The 13,465-nt window shown below is 40.3% G+C and overlaps 1 protein-coding gene and 1 long non-coding RNA gene across 2 annotated transcripts in view; one reads left to right on the top strand and one right to left on the bottom strand.

Annotated features, from left to right (window-relative positions):
* LOC136422221 (potassium voltage-gated channel subfamily KQT member 1-like) overlaps nt 1-6,562 on the top strand; it is a 118,217-nt gene extending 111,655 nt beyond the window's left edge. The window contains exon 19 of the mRNA XM_066409867.1: nt 2,746-6,562. Within this exon, the coding sequence (XP_066265964.1) occupies nt 2,746-2,871 (126 nt within the window). The 3' untranslated portion in view covers nt 2,872-6,562. The remainder of the gene's footprint in view (nt 1-2,745) is intronic.
* A 1,885-nt stretch (nt 6,563-8,447) lies between these two features.
* LOC136422302 (uncharacterized) lies at nt 8,448-10,373 on the bottom strand. Its single transcript, XR_010753595.1, has 2 exons — nt 9,864-10,373; nt 8,448-9,516 (listed from the first exon to the last, which is right to left on the bottom strand). It is a non-coding gene; the product is annotated as an uncharacterized lncRNA (long non-coding RNA).
* Nucleotides 10,374-13,465: the final 3,092 nt, after the last annotated feature.

Raw genomic sequence — 13,465 nt, 5'->3', positions numbered from 1 at the left:
ACTTTTAGAATGATTTGGAAAATGTGATTAAACAGTTTCAGTTGAGAGAAGGTTTTCCATGATTTAAGATTGTATTTAACTAAAACATTTCAATTATAACTTTAAACTTTATAACTTTAAACCACTGACACCAGAATGCCCACATAATACCCTTTCCTGAAGCCACTTTGACTCCCTTTTGTTTTGAGTCTTTTCTATTTGATTAATGGTCTCTTTAATTATCGTTAAGGGGTAAGTGGTGAGATAATTAGTACTCTTCATCACGCCTCTTAGGTATTCTAAAATCATGCATTATCGCATCTTCTGCTTCTTTGTGTTGTTCTTTTTTACCCTTAGGTATTTTTCTTGACTGTCTTTTAAGACAAGGTATGACATATGAGAATGTATGGGGGCCTGCATTCCGCTCTTCCATTAAGCATAGGCAAGCTATTTTGATTTCCCATAATTTATAAGGAAAGCTATTTCACGTAATTCGTAGTGAGATGTCCAAATATTAGGTGAATACTTTCCTCACTTTAACGTTATATGAAGGCAGCCCTCCTGAATTAAGCGTAAAGTGTTGTAGCCCATCCCCCATGCCAGCCCTCTTGTATGTTTAAAGTTAACAGGTTTCTCAGATCCACAAGAACATGAACAAACTTTGAACATGAGCCCACAACTTGAAAACTCAGAACCGACATTAAGATTTTAGTAAGTCATAGATAAAAAGTACTCGAGGGCCGGGCCCACTAAGTCAGGATGTGACATGAAATGTAAATCATTAACTTGCCTAGTTAGACATTCAAATGGGGAGATTCATGCCCTTTTTTGTTGACTTACTTGAACATTTCAATTAAAACTTTAAACCACACCAGAATGCCCACATAATACCCTTTCCTGCAGGCACTTTGACTCCCTTTTGTTTTGAGTCTTTTCTATTTGATTAATGGTCTCTTTAATTATCGTTAAGGGGTAAGTGGTGAGATAATTAGTACTACACAAAGTAAGGATGAGGCATATGTAAATTCTAAGCTCTCCTAGTTACACCTTCTAAGAGGTGTCTGCATGCCCTTTTATTTAGAGCGTAATCACCCGCTTTGATTCCACATTATTCGTGGTGAACCGCTCAAATTCAATGTAAAGCGTAATCATTCCATTCGACGTAGAGTGTTATTGGGGCCTGAATTTAGTGTAGAGCAAAGCTAGCCTGCTCAAATTTAGCATAATACTCAAATTTAGCATTAAAGGCTGCTGCCTTTTTTGATTTTGCTGTTATGGTTGCAGAACACAATTTTCGGGCTATGGGGATTTCTATAGTTAAGGGCCGCAAGGTGACTAGCCTCGACGCGATAAGAATTATAGTGCGGTGCACTTGAGAAATACATGGCTTCCTCTCACATGCAGCTTTCTACCCGGTCTTCAAGGGTTTGGCCCGCACTATTTTCTGTACCCGCGCCATGGACCCCGGAGGTCGCGGATAAAAACTGTGTTCTGCGACCTTAACAGACCCCTCAGATCTCCCCTCAGATGAAGAGCTGCCATAAGCTCAGTAATTCCTGACTTCCATCAGAGGCCCACAGGTTGACATCACTCCTTTATAAAGAGATCATCCCTGACACCTGCCACATGTCCCACAGCACATCCTCAGGCAGATGTCACAGGGACCACGCCTGGTCGTTAAGGTCCCAGGGGTGATTAGTGCATTAAGAGACCCTCATTAGGACTCCTACTCACCTGCCTGCTACTATTGTACACCTGCAGGTTAAGGGCTGATTGTTCACTTCGTACCTGTCATAGGGGTCTATTGAAGTTTCAACTGTGCTGAGACCACACCAATTTAGTTTCTTGGTTAGCAGATTTTTTTTTTAAATTCTAGCACGAGGACATCATTGAAACAGAAGGCTGGGGTGAAAACTTGCACCTGACCCTGTTCACTCCCTGAAACTGTGTGCACCAAAGTACAAACTTTCCTCTGAGATTCTGTTTTCATGTTGATTTTCCAATCTAGCAGGGTTTTTTTAAATTCTGTTAACCAAGAAATCAAATTGGTGTGGCCTGATGTATAACTGTGCAAAGAGGTCATGAAGGGAAATTTGTAGTTAGAAAAACAAATTAGGGGAAAACAAATTGTTAGAAAAACAAATTAGGCCAAAGTGTGGCAGTCAAAATTGTAGGTTGGAGGCTGTTTCCATACAGATGTTGGATGTTTCGGCCTTTACCAACTCGGCCCATGGCTAATCAGACCAACACACTGGTCAACTTGGCCCAACACACTAACCCTAACCCTGGCTGAGTTGGCCAGGGTAGTGGGCCTAGGTGGTAAAGCACCAAGTCATCCTGATCCCTTTCCATATATATATACTGCCACTTTTATGCTTCATACGTATACACTCCTTATAGTTATATACAATAAGTCATGTGAATTTGCTTTGCTATGCTAAATTTCCACTCAACAATAGAAGGGAGGTGTTGTCTACTCTTATAATTTAAAGAGATCTGATAATAAAACATCAGTAATCCCTGCGGTATGCATGCTTCAGATATGCAGGTGTTCAAGACATTCTTAAGAAGGCCTCACTGGATAACACCGTTTCTTATATGCTGTCTTAGGGTCCCCAGCGGAATTATGAGAATTTACGTCAATTTTCTTTTTTACACATTTTGATTTGAGTGTCTTAACAAATGAGTACTATTGATTTTTTTGGTCACTATCTTATCCTTTCTGTGTAGTAGACTGACCACTGTCTTGTTTTGTCGCACCTCCAGGTGGCAACCATGGACGAGAAGGTGGACTCCGCTCTAGACCTCTTACACGTGATCGCCCGGCGCGTACAGGCCCACAGGCCGTGTCTACTCACCAACAACCCCGACTCTATCGAAGAAGAAGTCTAACGCACGTTATATAGTTCCTTTCCGTTTCGTGTTTAACCTTCTCCCTGCTGCCTAACCCTGTAACCAATACAAATTTGGTGGTAAAACGCTACATTAGCAGGGTTAAGGTTCTGCAATCGAGGGTGTCTGAAGGACAGGTAAGGAATCTTCAAGTCAAAACAAACCTCCTGTGGTCTTGAAATCAGCTAGGACCCTCTTTTAAGACCTTTCATATATAAAAAGAGGGGAGGTTTAATGGAACTAAGTATTGTTTTATACGAAGGCAAGTCGCTGTAAGGCTGACACCTTGTATGATTTACCAGGGGATGGAGCTGAGGCATGGGGATCGAACCCAGGACTCCTGGTTTTAAGTGTCATGGAAGTTGCTGTCGAAGAGAGACAAACACAAAGCTGAAACAGGGTTCAATGGATACAGATGATGTACATAGAAAATGTGAACAACAGTACAAAATGTGATAATTTTATGTGTTAACTGTACAGAGATTAGATGGCTTAAAGGGTAATAACAACACGTTTGTTGATGGTATATCATGTGAGGTCGCATCCTAAAACTCAGGTTGAGTTTAAAAAGAATGAGTACCGTTACAGCTAGCTGTAAACATTATTTTGATTTTGGAATACTGTACAAATACTTGATGGTCTTCATTTAGTGCATGTCTCTGAGCTATATCCCTTTCTATACTTGACATGGTCAAGAAGTACATGTTTCTGTAAGATAGCCACATACAACTTTTTCCAAGTGGTTACAAATCTTTTAAAAACTGGAAACATTTGGAATTTTCACCTGATGCGCATCATTTACAACCACTTTCTATATTTGCATCATGCTATCACATTTTTAATGTTTTTCTGCTGCACAAAATCAGTTTTTATCGGAGCACATTTTATTTTACCACCTCCATCAAAAAGAACGGCTGGAGTTGGTATAACCTGGACAGTTGATGTCCTACCTTGATGATAGCATGGATTCAACACGTTTCATGAAAAAAAAAACTTTCTTTGAAACAAAGGAAGTGCGTCTTACACTGCCCACCTATAAGTAAGGGGTAGAGACAGTTACAGATTGATTGAAATATACAATGTATGTTTTGTCTTGTAACGTGTGTAGTATTTTGGCGATGCCTCGGGGGTGGGACATTTTCTTGGTAGTGTATCAAACCTAGCTCATGCCTACTTGCCTTGCATGAACTACAAACAGAACAAAGATATTTGAACTATCTGCTTTAGGATCAACAAACATGGACTATGTGCAATATCTGATGATATTAAAAATACGTATACAAACTTCTGTATATACATGTAAAATGAAACCTCTAAATGTATTAACCAACAAACATCAAATTGTACAATCTAAAATGAATCATGAAACATTTCAATCTCTTTTTTTTTGACTGGAAGAAAATACACAAAATGTACTTGTAGCTATCATTATTGGTGACACTGTACATTGCCCTTTTTAACGTTGTATTCTTTGCTTAGATAGGCTGAAATGTTTAAGGCCATACTAATTTGATAATATGGATGACATACTCTAGGCACTGCAAAATTGAAGCATGCAAAAAATAAAAGTTGGGCCCAAGAAAGTTGCCTTCATTTAGAAATCTAAGTGGTAGGAAGGTTTTGTAAATGACACAGAACATGCTTTACCAAATTATAAATTGTTTATTTTTGTTCTTTGACATCTTTGAAGACTTTCAATATTTCACTGGCAAAGTGCTCTGATGTACGACAAAATCAGTGCACTTTACGGTAGGTAAAGAGGCATTGTCTGACACTAGATTTGTTTTGCATCTTCTTTGTACTATGAACAGTATGGTAGCAAACTTCTTTTTTTGGAACTGGACGAAAAATTATGTGTATGGATGCCATCCATATAATCAAATTAGTGTGGCCTTATTAGAAATAGGTATAAAGTAGTATAACCGAACAGAACTGACTTCCAATAGAAGTAAAAACTTCTTTGTACAGTACTACTATAATGACTGCAGTACCGTAGATTGTCTTGTTTGTTGCATTTAGCTAAGAAATTAAAGAAAACAGTTGGTGGGGGACCAAATGTACTCAGAATCTCTCACACAGATATTGTCAACTGTGGAAGTCTAAATGTTACTTGTGTGTTAGCTAGGGTGCAATGTATTCTATAGTGTGCTCTTTTATTGGCGACGCCTCAGGGGCTAGCCTAATTGTTTTTTTAGAAATTCTTTGCTGAAGAAGGGAGTATTTGTGAAACATCTATCACTAAAGGGTACAAAGAATATACGACAACATTATTACCATTAATATTTGCCGCTTTTAAAAGAATTTCTGCTGATACGTGGAAAATTCTGGCAGTAATTGGTGAGAATTTCGTTGATATTTGGTTACTTGTTGCAACGTAAATAACAGCTTCCGAGTTATTAAGAATTATATGTACATTAAGGTTGCCAGGTGAATGTTCATCGTTACTTAAAAAAATCACTTCATGAATCATTCTATTTACAAAAGAACACACAAATATAGACCTGCAGTTCCATATAAAGTTGCTAGGTTGACAGAATTGTTGAAGTATGTTTGAAAACCTGTTATTCAGCCCATTCAAAACGTGCCACAAAACTATATCGAGGAGGCTGCTGGCTTCCTCTGTCAACTCGGAAAATATCGTTGTATTTTTATTTGCTCTTTTTTGGGTCAAGAAAACTCAATTCAAAACTGTCACAATTCATTTGGCATATGTGTATTTCCAGTAGAGTAAACAAAAAAGATTCAAATCAAATATCAATAATTGCACATATCAAATAGTTTATCTATAATGCGGTCCTACTGAAGACTTTACATTATTCTATGTACAAACACTTGAAACTTACTCCAACCATCCAGACAGCAAGTTTACAAGAAAGTGCCCTTCTGTAAGTGCAATACGTCATTCAATGTGTCTTGTGTAAGTAGTGGTGTCCAGTTTTAGAATGATGATGTTACAAATATAGAAATAATATATATATATATATATCGTACAGACAGCTTTCATATGTGATGTTATAGATATGATAATAAACTATCTAGGTGTTTTAGAAAGTTAGATGAAGGAAAACAAGAATTGCATGTATAGAAGATACAGTATATCCCTTTGAGTGGGCTAATAAAATGTACATTAATATACGACACGCTAACCTTACACCAAAAGGTATTTTCAATGACAAGATGTCATATTTATTGTTGTTTATGTACATCGCATCGGTTGTAGCTAGGGTTCGAAGAGTGAATTGTCTTGTGTACTATGTATGCATAATAATTGCATATGTAATGTATATTTCTGTTTCAAAGAAGTAATTGTAGAGCAAAGATGTCAGTGAAAAAAGGATGACAAAATCCGCTACATTGCTTCAACGGTCAAATTTCATTCATATTATACAAGATTTCAGGGAAAACTATTGATAATATGTAATGGTTTTGATGGTATTATATTATGTGTTTCTATGCCCTTGGCTCTTAGTTTGTATAAGTACTTAAAACAAACATGTGTAATTTTGTTCTTATTTGTTTGTACAAGTGCAGAGTACTTTACAGTTGTTCTGAGTGTTCTTCATCAGAGAAACGTATTTATAACTCGATAGTGTTCAGTCTGGTAACATAACTTGTTTTGACTGAATGTGTATATATTAATTATTATATGATCGTATACAAATAAGATGTGACAATAAAATGTGACAACTGCTTTGGTGTTTATGAGTGCCGATTTCCTATTTAAATGACATCACACCTCTGGACAAGAGGCGCATTGAGTCATACCAAAGACTTCATAAAAATGGTACATACTTCTGAGACAGTATGGAAGTTAAACACACTTCACTGCCAGTGGACTAGCCCCCTGCTACAGTGATTGCACCACAGTGTGGCCCAGGGCTATGAAACGGAGATGGGCACCGCCCTATGCATCAATAATGATGTGGGAAGATTTTTATGGTCACACTTGCCGTAGGTCGGCGGATGATTTTAATGTAGAATTTTCAAGCAGGCTGTTACAGAAGAACCAATCGCCAGTAAGGATATGGGGTAGGCCTTTCGATAACAAGACAGTTTTGTACGACGCATGCATGACTATCCCAAGAATCAAAAGTAGTGATAGTACGGCGGTTGTACGACAAATGTGACTATGCCCTTACAGGACACTTCCATTATGATTTATGACTAGCTGGATGCTGCAACCTCAACTGTGTGTGTGCATGTGTGTCTGTGCGTGTGTGTGCATGTCTGTGTGTGTGTGTCTGCGCGTGCATGTGTGTGTGCATGCATGTGTGTGTACGTGTGTGAGAGAATATGTATATGTTTGCGTGTGAGATCAACTGAAAGCTTGCAATTCGTGGCCAGAACTTAATTTGCAGTAGTGGACTTTTCATCGTCAGGTACATTACCATATGAATGAAAACTAAGCACACAGGTAGAAAAAAGTCAGCATTGCTATTGATGAAGGGAAGATTCGTGCCTTCAGGATAAAAGAAAAACAGTTTGAACATTTCTCTAGATGCTACCTAATAAGAAGGATTCCTTTTGCGTCATGTATGAAAGACTTGGCCGTGAATTAAAAGCTTGAAGTATGGCCCTGTGTAACTCGCAAGAACCGATCAAACTGAGGTGAGTTCACCCAAAACTAACATGCCATTAAGGTGTATTATCATAATTTACCCAAATGGCTATGTCTGCTCTAGATTAAGTGATATATCGGAGCAAGACAACAACAGGCATGATTGTTATACGTGAAAACATTATACGTATTCTTCATTTCAAAGATGTCCAAATGTATATACATTAACCCGTATATTGGGGAGGAATCAAACGTACCTTTTCAAACGTTTCAGTTGTTGAACCACAAATGAAAATTCTACAGAGCTACTCTGGGCTGCAGGCAAGACAATTTCGAGTCATGTCGTTCCTTGCAACGACAGCCTCCACGTTGTGGGAGAAGATGTCATTCCAAGTGGGCTGGCATGTGCGAGCCTTGGACGGCTGAGCTGAGCTGTCCTATGGCTTAGGAGATCACTAGTTCTCTGTCTGGGAACTTAGTGTCTCAAAAAACTAGGGCCCTCCGTGTTGCCCCTTAAGGCCGGTCTAGCCACGCCAGGCTGTGTCACAAGACGTCACGTAACACGATGTCGCATTATGGCACAATTACACTGGAAAAAACACAAATGTTGAAAATTTCGTCGTTATAAGTTTATTTTCCCACAATTTCCCAGACTCTTCTTGCCCTCCCCTCGATACAAGGTTTGATATTGACAGAAATTCTAATTTGTTGTTGCAAACCCATGTTTGGTTTCCCCAGCCCCGCCTACACCCCCGCAAATCTTTACACTACATTGAGAGCAAGCATCTTTCGTTCGTGGTTTGGGCACCAAAAAGGCCATTTGGGTAAATTATGTTCATGAACACCTGTAACACAGGTGAGTGTAATTAATCTGAATGTAATAATTGACTTATTGAGAAACTATGAAGACTGGTCAGGACATCTATCAATCAATTTGATCGTAAGCAAACTCCGGAGGCCCAGTGGCTGACGTGAGGATACAAAAAAAGGCATTTAAGCAAAAACAAAACAAAAACAGTTCAAAGAAAAGTATTCTTTATTCAATACTTTAGACATAAACAAGAAAAGAAGGTAATGAAAACACATCTACTGAATTTCATTCTGTCATAAATGCTACTGCCAGAAATCTGACAAAGGAACAACGTCCAAAGTGTACATTGAAACGAACTCTCTCGTGCTTATATGCATTCACACCATCACTTAAGATATAAAAACAAACCTTATTTTAGTTAGAATTAAATATTTTGTTATTTGTAATGCTTCTACACCTCAACATCCAAAAGTTTACTGAATACACACTGAATACTCACACGTTGATTACAGATGCATGCAAAGTATGGTCACCTTGCGAGGTTTCTAACATTAACAGCAGAACGGATAACTCGCGAGGTTTCTAACAACAACAGCAGAACGGATAACTCTACTTACAATAAGATACAAGATATATCTATTTATCTATTTATTTTACACATCATTCTCTCATTGACTTATTGTAATCCTTTAGATATGCAGATATGCACATGATTTACTAATGAGAGTTTTCCGTTATGACACTATTACACACTGACTTTTCACTCTACACTATGATTAACGCCAAGTTTTGAATTAAAAGATACACTACTTCCACAGGATGTAACGTTATATTTCACTTGTGGTCCAGACACAAAATAGACCATTTGGGTAAATTATGTAGATGAGCTTCTATAACACAGGTGATCGTCATTAAGGTTGAATATATCTATTATTATTATGGTAAATTGTGAAGATTTTACAGTACTTCTTTACAGAATTTTGTTCTTAAGTACTCATATAAAAGTTTCCATAAGAAATAGTGACAGATATATGTATACCGTATGAAGCTCATGGGAATTCATTTTACAGGTGTAAGATCATAGAAATACGGTATTTCTATATTTATACATCTGTAAAATGGACTCCGATGAGCTTCTGCACTGGTCCCCGCAGCAGGAGGAAGACGTCGGCTCTGTGATTCTTCGAATTTCTGCACCGGTCCCCCCAGCAGAAGGAAGAAGCCGGGTCTGGCCGTGGGTTCACCCAGACAAGCTCGACGACCAGTACTGCAGAAACTGGAGAAAGGAACTATAACTCACCTTACCATAGCTTTATACATCATTTACTACTGACATTAGACAATAATCAAGCATTAAACATCCGTGATACCTTCACGACCAGATGATGATGATGATAGAACAATAACAACAACTGTTACAGTAGAACAAACTCCTCTCCCCTGCCTCATGATATTTACGAAACGAGCCAGTAACTGTTCTGCATCAAAAAGGCGCCGCACATCCTTGAAACGTAAAGGCGGACAACCACAGATCGTTCTAAGCATACAAAATAAGACATCCACAACAACTGACATTGCATTAACATTGCATAACTCTCGATGCATCGACATAACCGGAACAACCTGCATACCTGGACCTCTAAACTTGCACCGAAAAGCCGCGGAATCGAGAAATACTGTCTAAGACGTGCACGGGTAACACACGTCTGCGGACTCACCTGGGCTTAACGTCACGGCAAACCTGAACTTTCTGACCCTTAACCTTACGTTCACTTTGGTACCTGATACACACATGACGTCGCGGTATGTTTGACGTACTGTCAAACACGGTTGCAGATGACTCATTTTGTATGAAAGTTCACAAGCTAACTCTAAAGCTCAACGAATGGAGTGAACCTCTTAGGAAAAGTTGAGATGATGTGATTCTGGCTTTCCTCCCATCGGTCTGAAGTCCACTCGTTGTCGTCCTTGTCAGTCTGAGGGCTGCACGTTTTTATCAGCCACAACCCAAATCCTCTCCCCTGGGACGGCTGTAATCTAACCATGGGCGGGGGGAGCGGACCAGGCCGCCGGGCTGGCGGCACACGGGCCGGGCCGGGTCCCCTGGATAACGTCACCGAGCCCGACTGAGAGTTGGACACCAAGGGCTGAAAGACCTAGGCTGTACTACTCCAAAATCATAGTTTGAGTAATTGCTTTTTTGGCGTATATTATTACCTGGATGTCTAATCTTCATCGACGTATCAAGGATCATTACGGTAAGATTTGCCTGAGCTCAGTGAGGGATCTGGAGAACACCAGCAGGAAGATTGCGGACTACCGGAACCATCTACGCTTCAGTTTACGGTGCCTCAAGGTAAGTGTCACTCCTGTCAGTTTGCGCCTAAAGACCTCCATCAAAGGCTTCAACGCCAACAAGATAATTTCTAACGCGGAAAGAAAGCTACTAAACGAAAGAGTTAGACAGATCAACTACAAATTGGATGGACTAAACGCAAGAAAATCTAATCTTGAACAAGTACTGAGGGAACGATTATCAGAGGAGACTTTTGCCGAAACTAAAGAGTTCATAACACGTGGACAGCTCTCCCAACACGAGAAGGGTAAATCTAGACAGAAGAGCAAATTCGAACGCCTACAGCAAAAACAAGTGAACAGCACAGCGGATAGTGACCCTAATTGGAGATCTAGCAGCCCAAACCCTCAAACTACAACACAGACTAGAACAGATGAGCGGTGGGTAAAAAACCTTAGTAGCCATACCCTTACAGAGCCAGAGAAATCGCTGCTTTCTAGAGGTCTAAATTTTGCAGTAACACCTAACAAAATCCCCAGCATCGATATTGTAACAGAGACCGAGTCAGCAATTCGACGAGCCCATATGTCATACAAACAGGCTGAAGCCTTACGCACTAAAGTAGCTACCACCCTGAAAGTCTCTAAACCCCCTGCTAGTAACATTACCCGGGAGGAACAAACCGCTCTCAAGGATTTGGCCACTAATCAAGACATAGTGATTCTTCCTGCTGACAAAGGCAGGTGCACAGTAGTCTTAGACAGGGAGCAGTATGACAGGAAGATACAGGACCTCTTAGGGGACAAAGGCACATACAAGCCTTTGAAAAGAGATCCCACTACCAAGTTTAAGAGGGAAATCACTGAAGCTCTCAAGAAATTAGAAACTGATGAAGCTCTGGATCATGTCACCTATCTAAAAATCAAACCCAAATCAGAACAACCCCCTGCTTTCCACGGCCTCCCCAAAATCCACAAACAGGACGTCCCTCTACGGCCCATAGTTTCTGGTATAGGCTCAGTCACCTACGGGGTAGCAAGTTTTCTAGCGAAGATTTTGGGACCTTTAGTGGGGAAGTCTCAACACCATGTACAAAACAGTGCAGATTTCGTAAACAAAATCAAAGACATCCAGTTAGACGAAGATGAAATCATCACTTCGTATGATGTGTGTTCTCTTTTCACCTGCATCCCCCCAAAGAAGCGGTGTCAGTAGTCAGGGAAGCCTTAGAGGCTGACAACACACTAGCAGACAGAACCAAGTTATCTGTGGACCAAATATGCAAGCTGCTAGACCTCTGCCTGGGGTGCACATACTTCACTTACAAAGGACAATTCTTCCAACAACTGCACGGCTGTGCTATGGGTTCACCAGTTTCGCCCATCGTGGTAAACCTGTACATGGAGAAATTTGAGAACAAAGCCCTCAGTACTTTCAAGGATACTCCCCCGGCCAACTGGTTCCGTTATGTAGATGACACTTGGTGCAGACTAAAGAAGAGAGTAGCTGATGATTTCTTTGAACATATCAACCAGATAGATGACAACATCAAGTTCACGCAGGAGTCGAGTCAAGATAATATGCTCCCTTTCCTAGACACCAAAACCATCATAGAGAAGGATGGTCGCCTCCAGTTCGAAGTATACAGGAAGCCGACCCATACCGATCAGTATTTGGCCTTTGATTCTCACCACCCTTTGGAACACAAACTGGCAGTTATAAAAACTCTCTTTCATCGGGCAGACAACATCATCACCTCTGACACGACCAAAACAGACGAACATAGACACCTCCGAGGTGCCCTGGGCAAATGTGGCTACCAAAGATGGACTTTCAACAAAGCCCTCAAACCGTCTGACCAGTCCAAGAAAACGCCTAAGTGTACACCGTTGACCAACAGAAACAAGGCCAACATCACTATTCCATATGTACAAGGAGTGTCCGAAAAACTCCGACGGATCTTCCAAAACTTCAACATTGCCACCAACTTCAAACCTCAATCAACTCTCAGACAAAGACTGGTACATCCTAAAGACCGACCCCGCAAAGGCAGCAAGGCCGATGTCATCTACAGACTCAAATGTGAAGAACCCAACTGCAACAACACTTATATCGGAGAGACCAGCCGATCACTTAATGAAAGGTACAAAGAACATTGCGCTAACCGCTACTCCTCGGCCATTTTCCACCACCTAAAACACAACCAGGGGCACTCGTTCAATCTCGAATCCACTGATATCCTTGACCGCGAACCCCGCTGGTTCGAACGTGGAGTAAGGGAGGCAATATATGAGAGGATATACAATCCAACCCTCAACAGGAAAGGAGGGCTAAGGGTGGAACTGTCTGGCACTTGGGACATAGCCTTGGGGGCAAACCAGCTTTAGCTCCTATATTAAAACAATAGGAGCTATTGTCCCCGTTTACTTCAACCTTGTCTTGACTTGTCTAATTTGCTTCCTATTGGACTGTCTAAAAATTTGTCTTCTTCTAATTTGCATATCAATTCATAGTTCGTGGTTATAAACCCGCTGTTCAACTGATCTTGCTCACAGTCACTGACGAAAAGTAGTGGATGCTACTTGAAACGTCTGACCGTTTCCAAAATCATATCCAGTTGTTTGAGTAATTGCTTTTTTGGCGTAAAGGTCATTACTATCATCATCAATAATGTTATCGTATCGCCTTTGTTTTAATCGATCTATTTCTTATCCTCTTCCTTTCCCTGTGTTCCCCCAAATGCGTTTCATCCTTCCTTCTGAAATATATTCTGTGGTCTTTTGTTCATTCTCATTTATTCCGTCCATCTTGGAGAAGAAGAAAAAGACTTGATCGAATTAGTATCTGCTCCAATTACATCAAACCTGTTTCTAACGCCATCCCACGTGGTAATAATCACCTGCCATCTGCGAGCTGTCTCCGACAAGTG

The sequence above is a fragment of the Branchiostoma lanceolatum genome, chromosome 16 (assembly GCF_035083965.1).
Source record: "Branchiostoma lanceolatum isolate klBraLanc5 chromosome 16, klBraLanc5.hap2, whole genome shotgun sequence".
Taxonomy (NCBI): domain Eukaryota; kingdom Metazoa; phylum Chordata; class Leptocardii; order Amphioxiformes; family Branchiostomatidae; genus Branchiostoma; species Branchiostoma lanceolatum.
The sequence above is the reverse complement of the archived record's forward strand: the minus strand, read 5'-3'. Positions and strand labels throughout refer to the sequence as shown.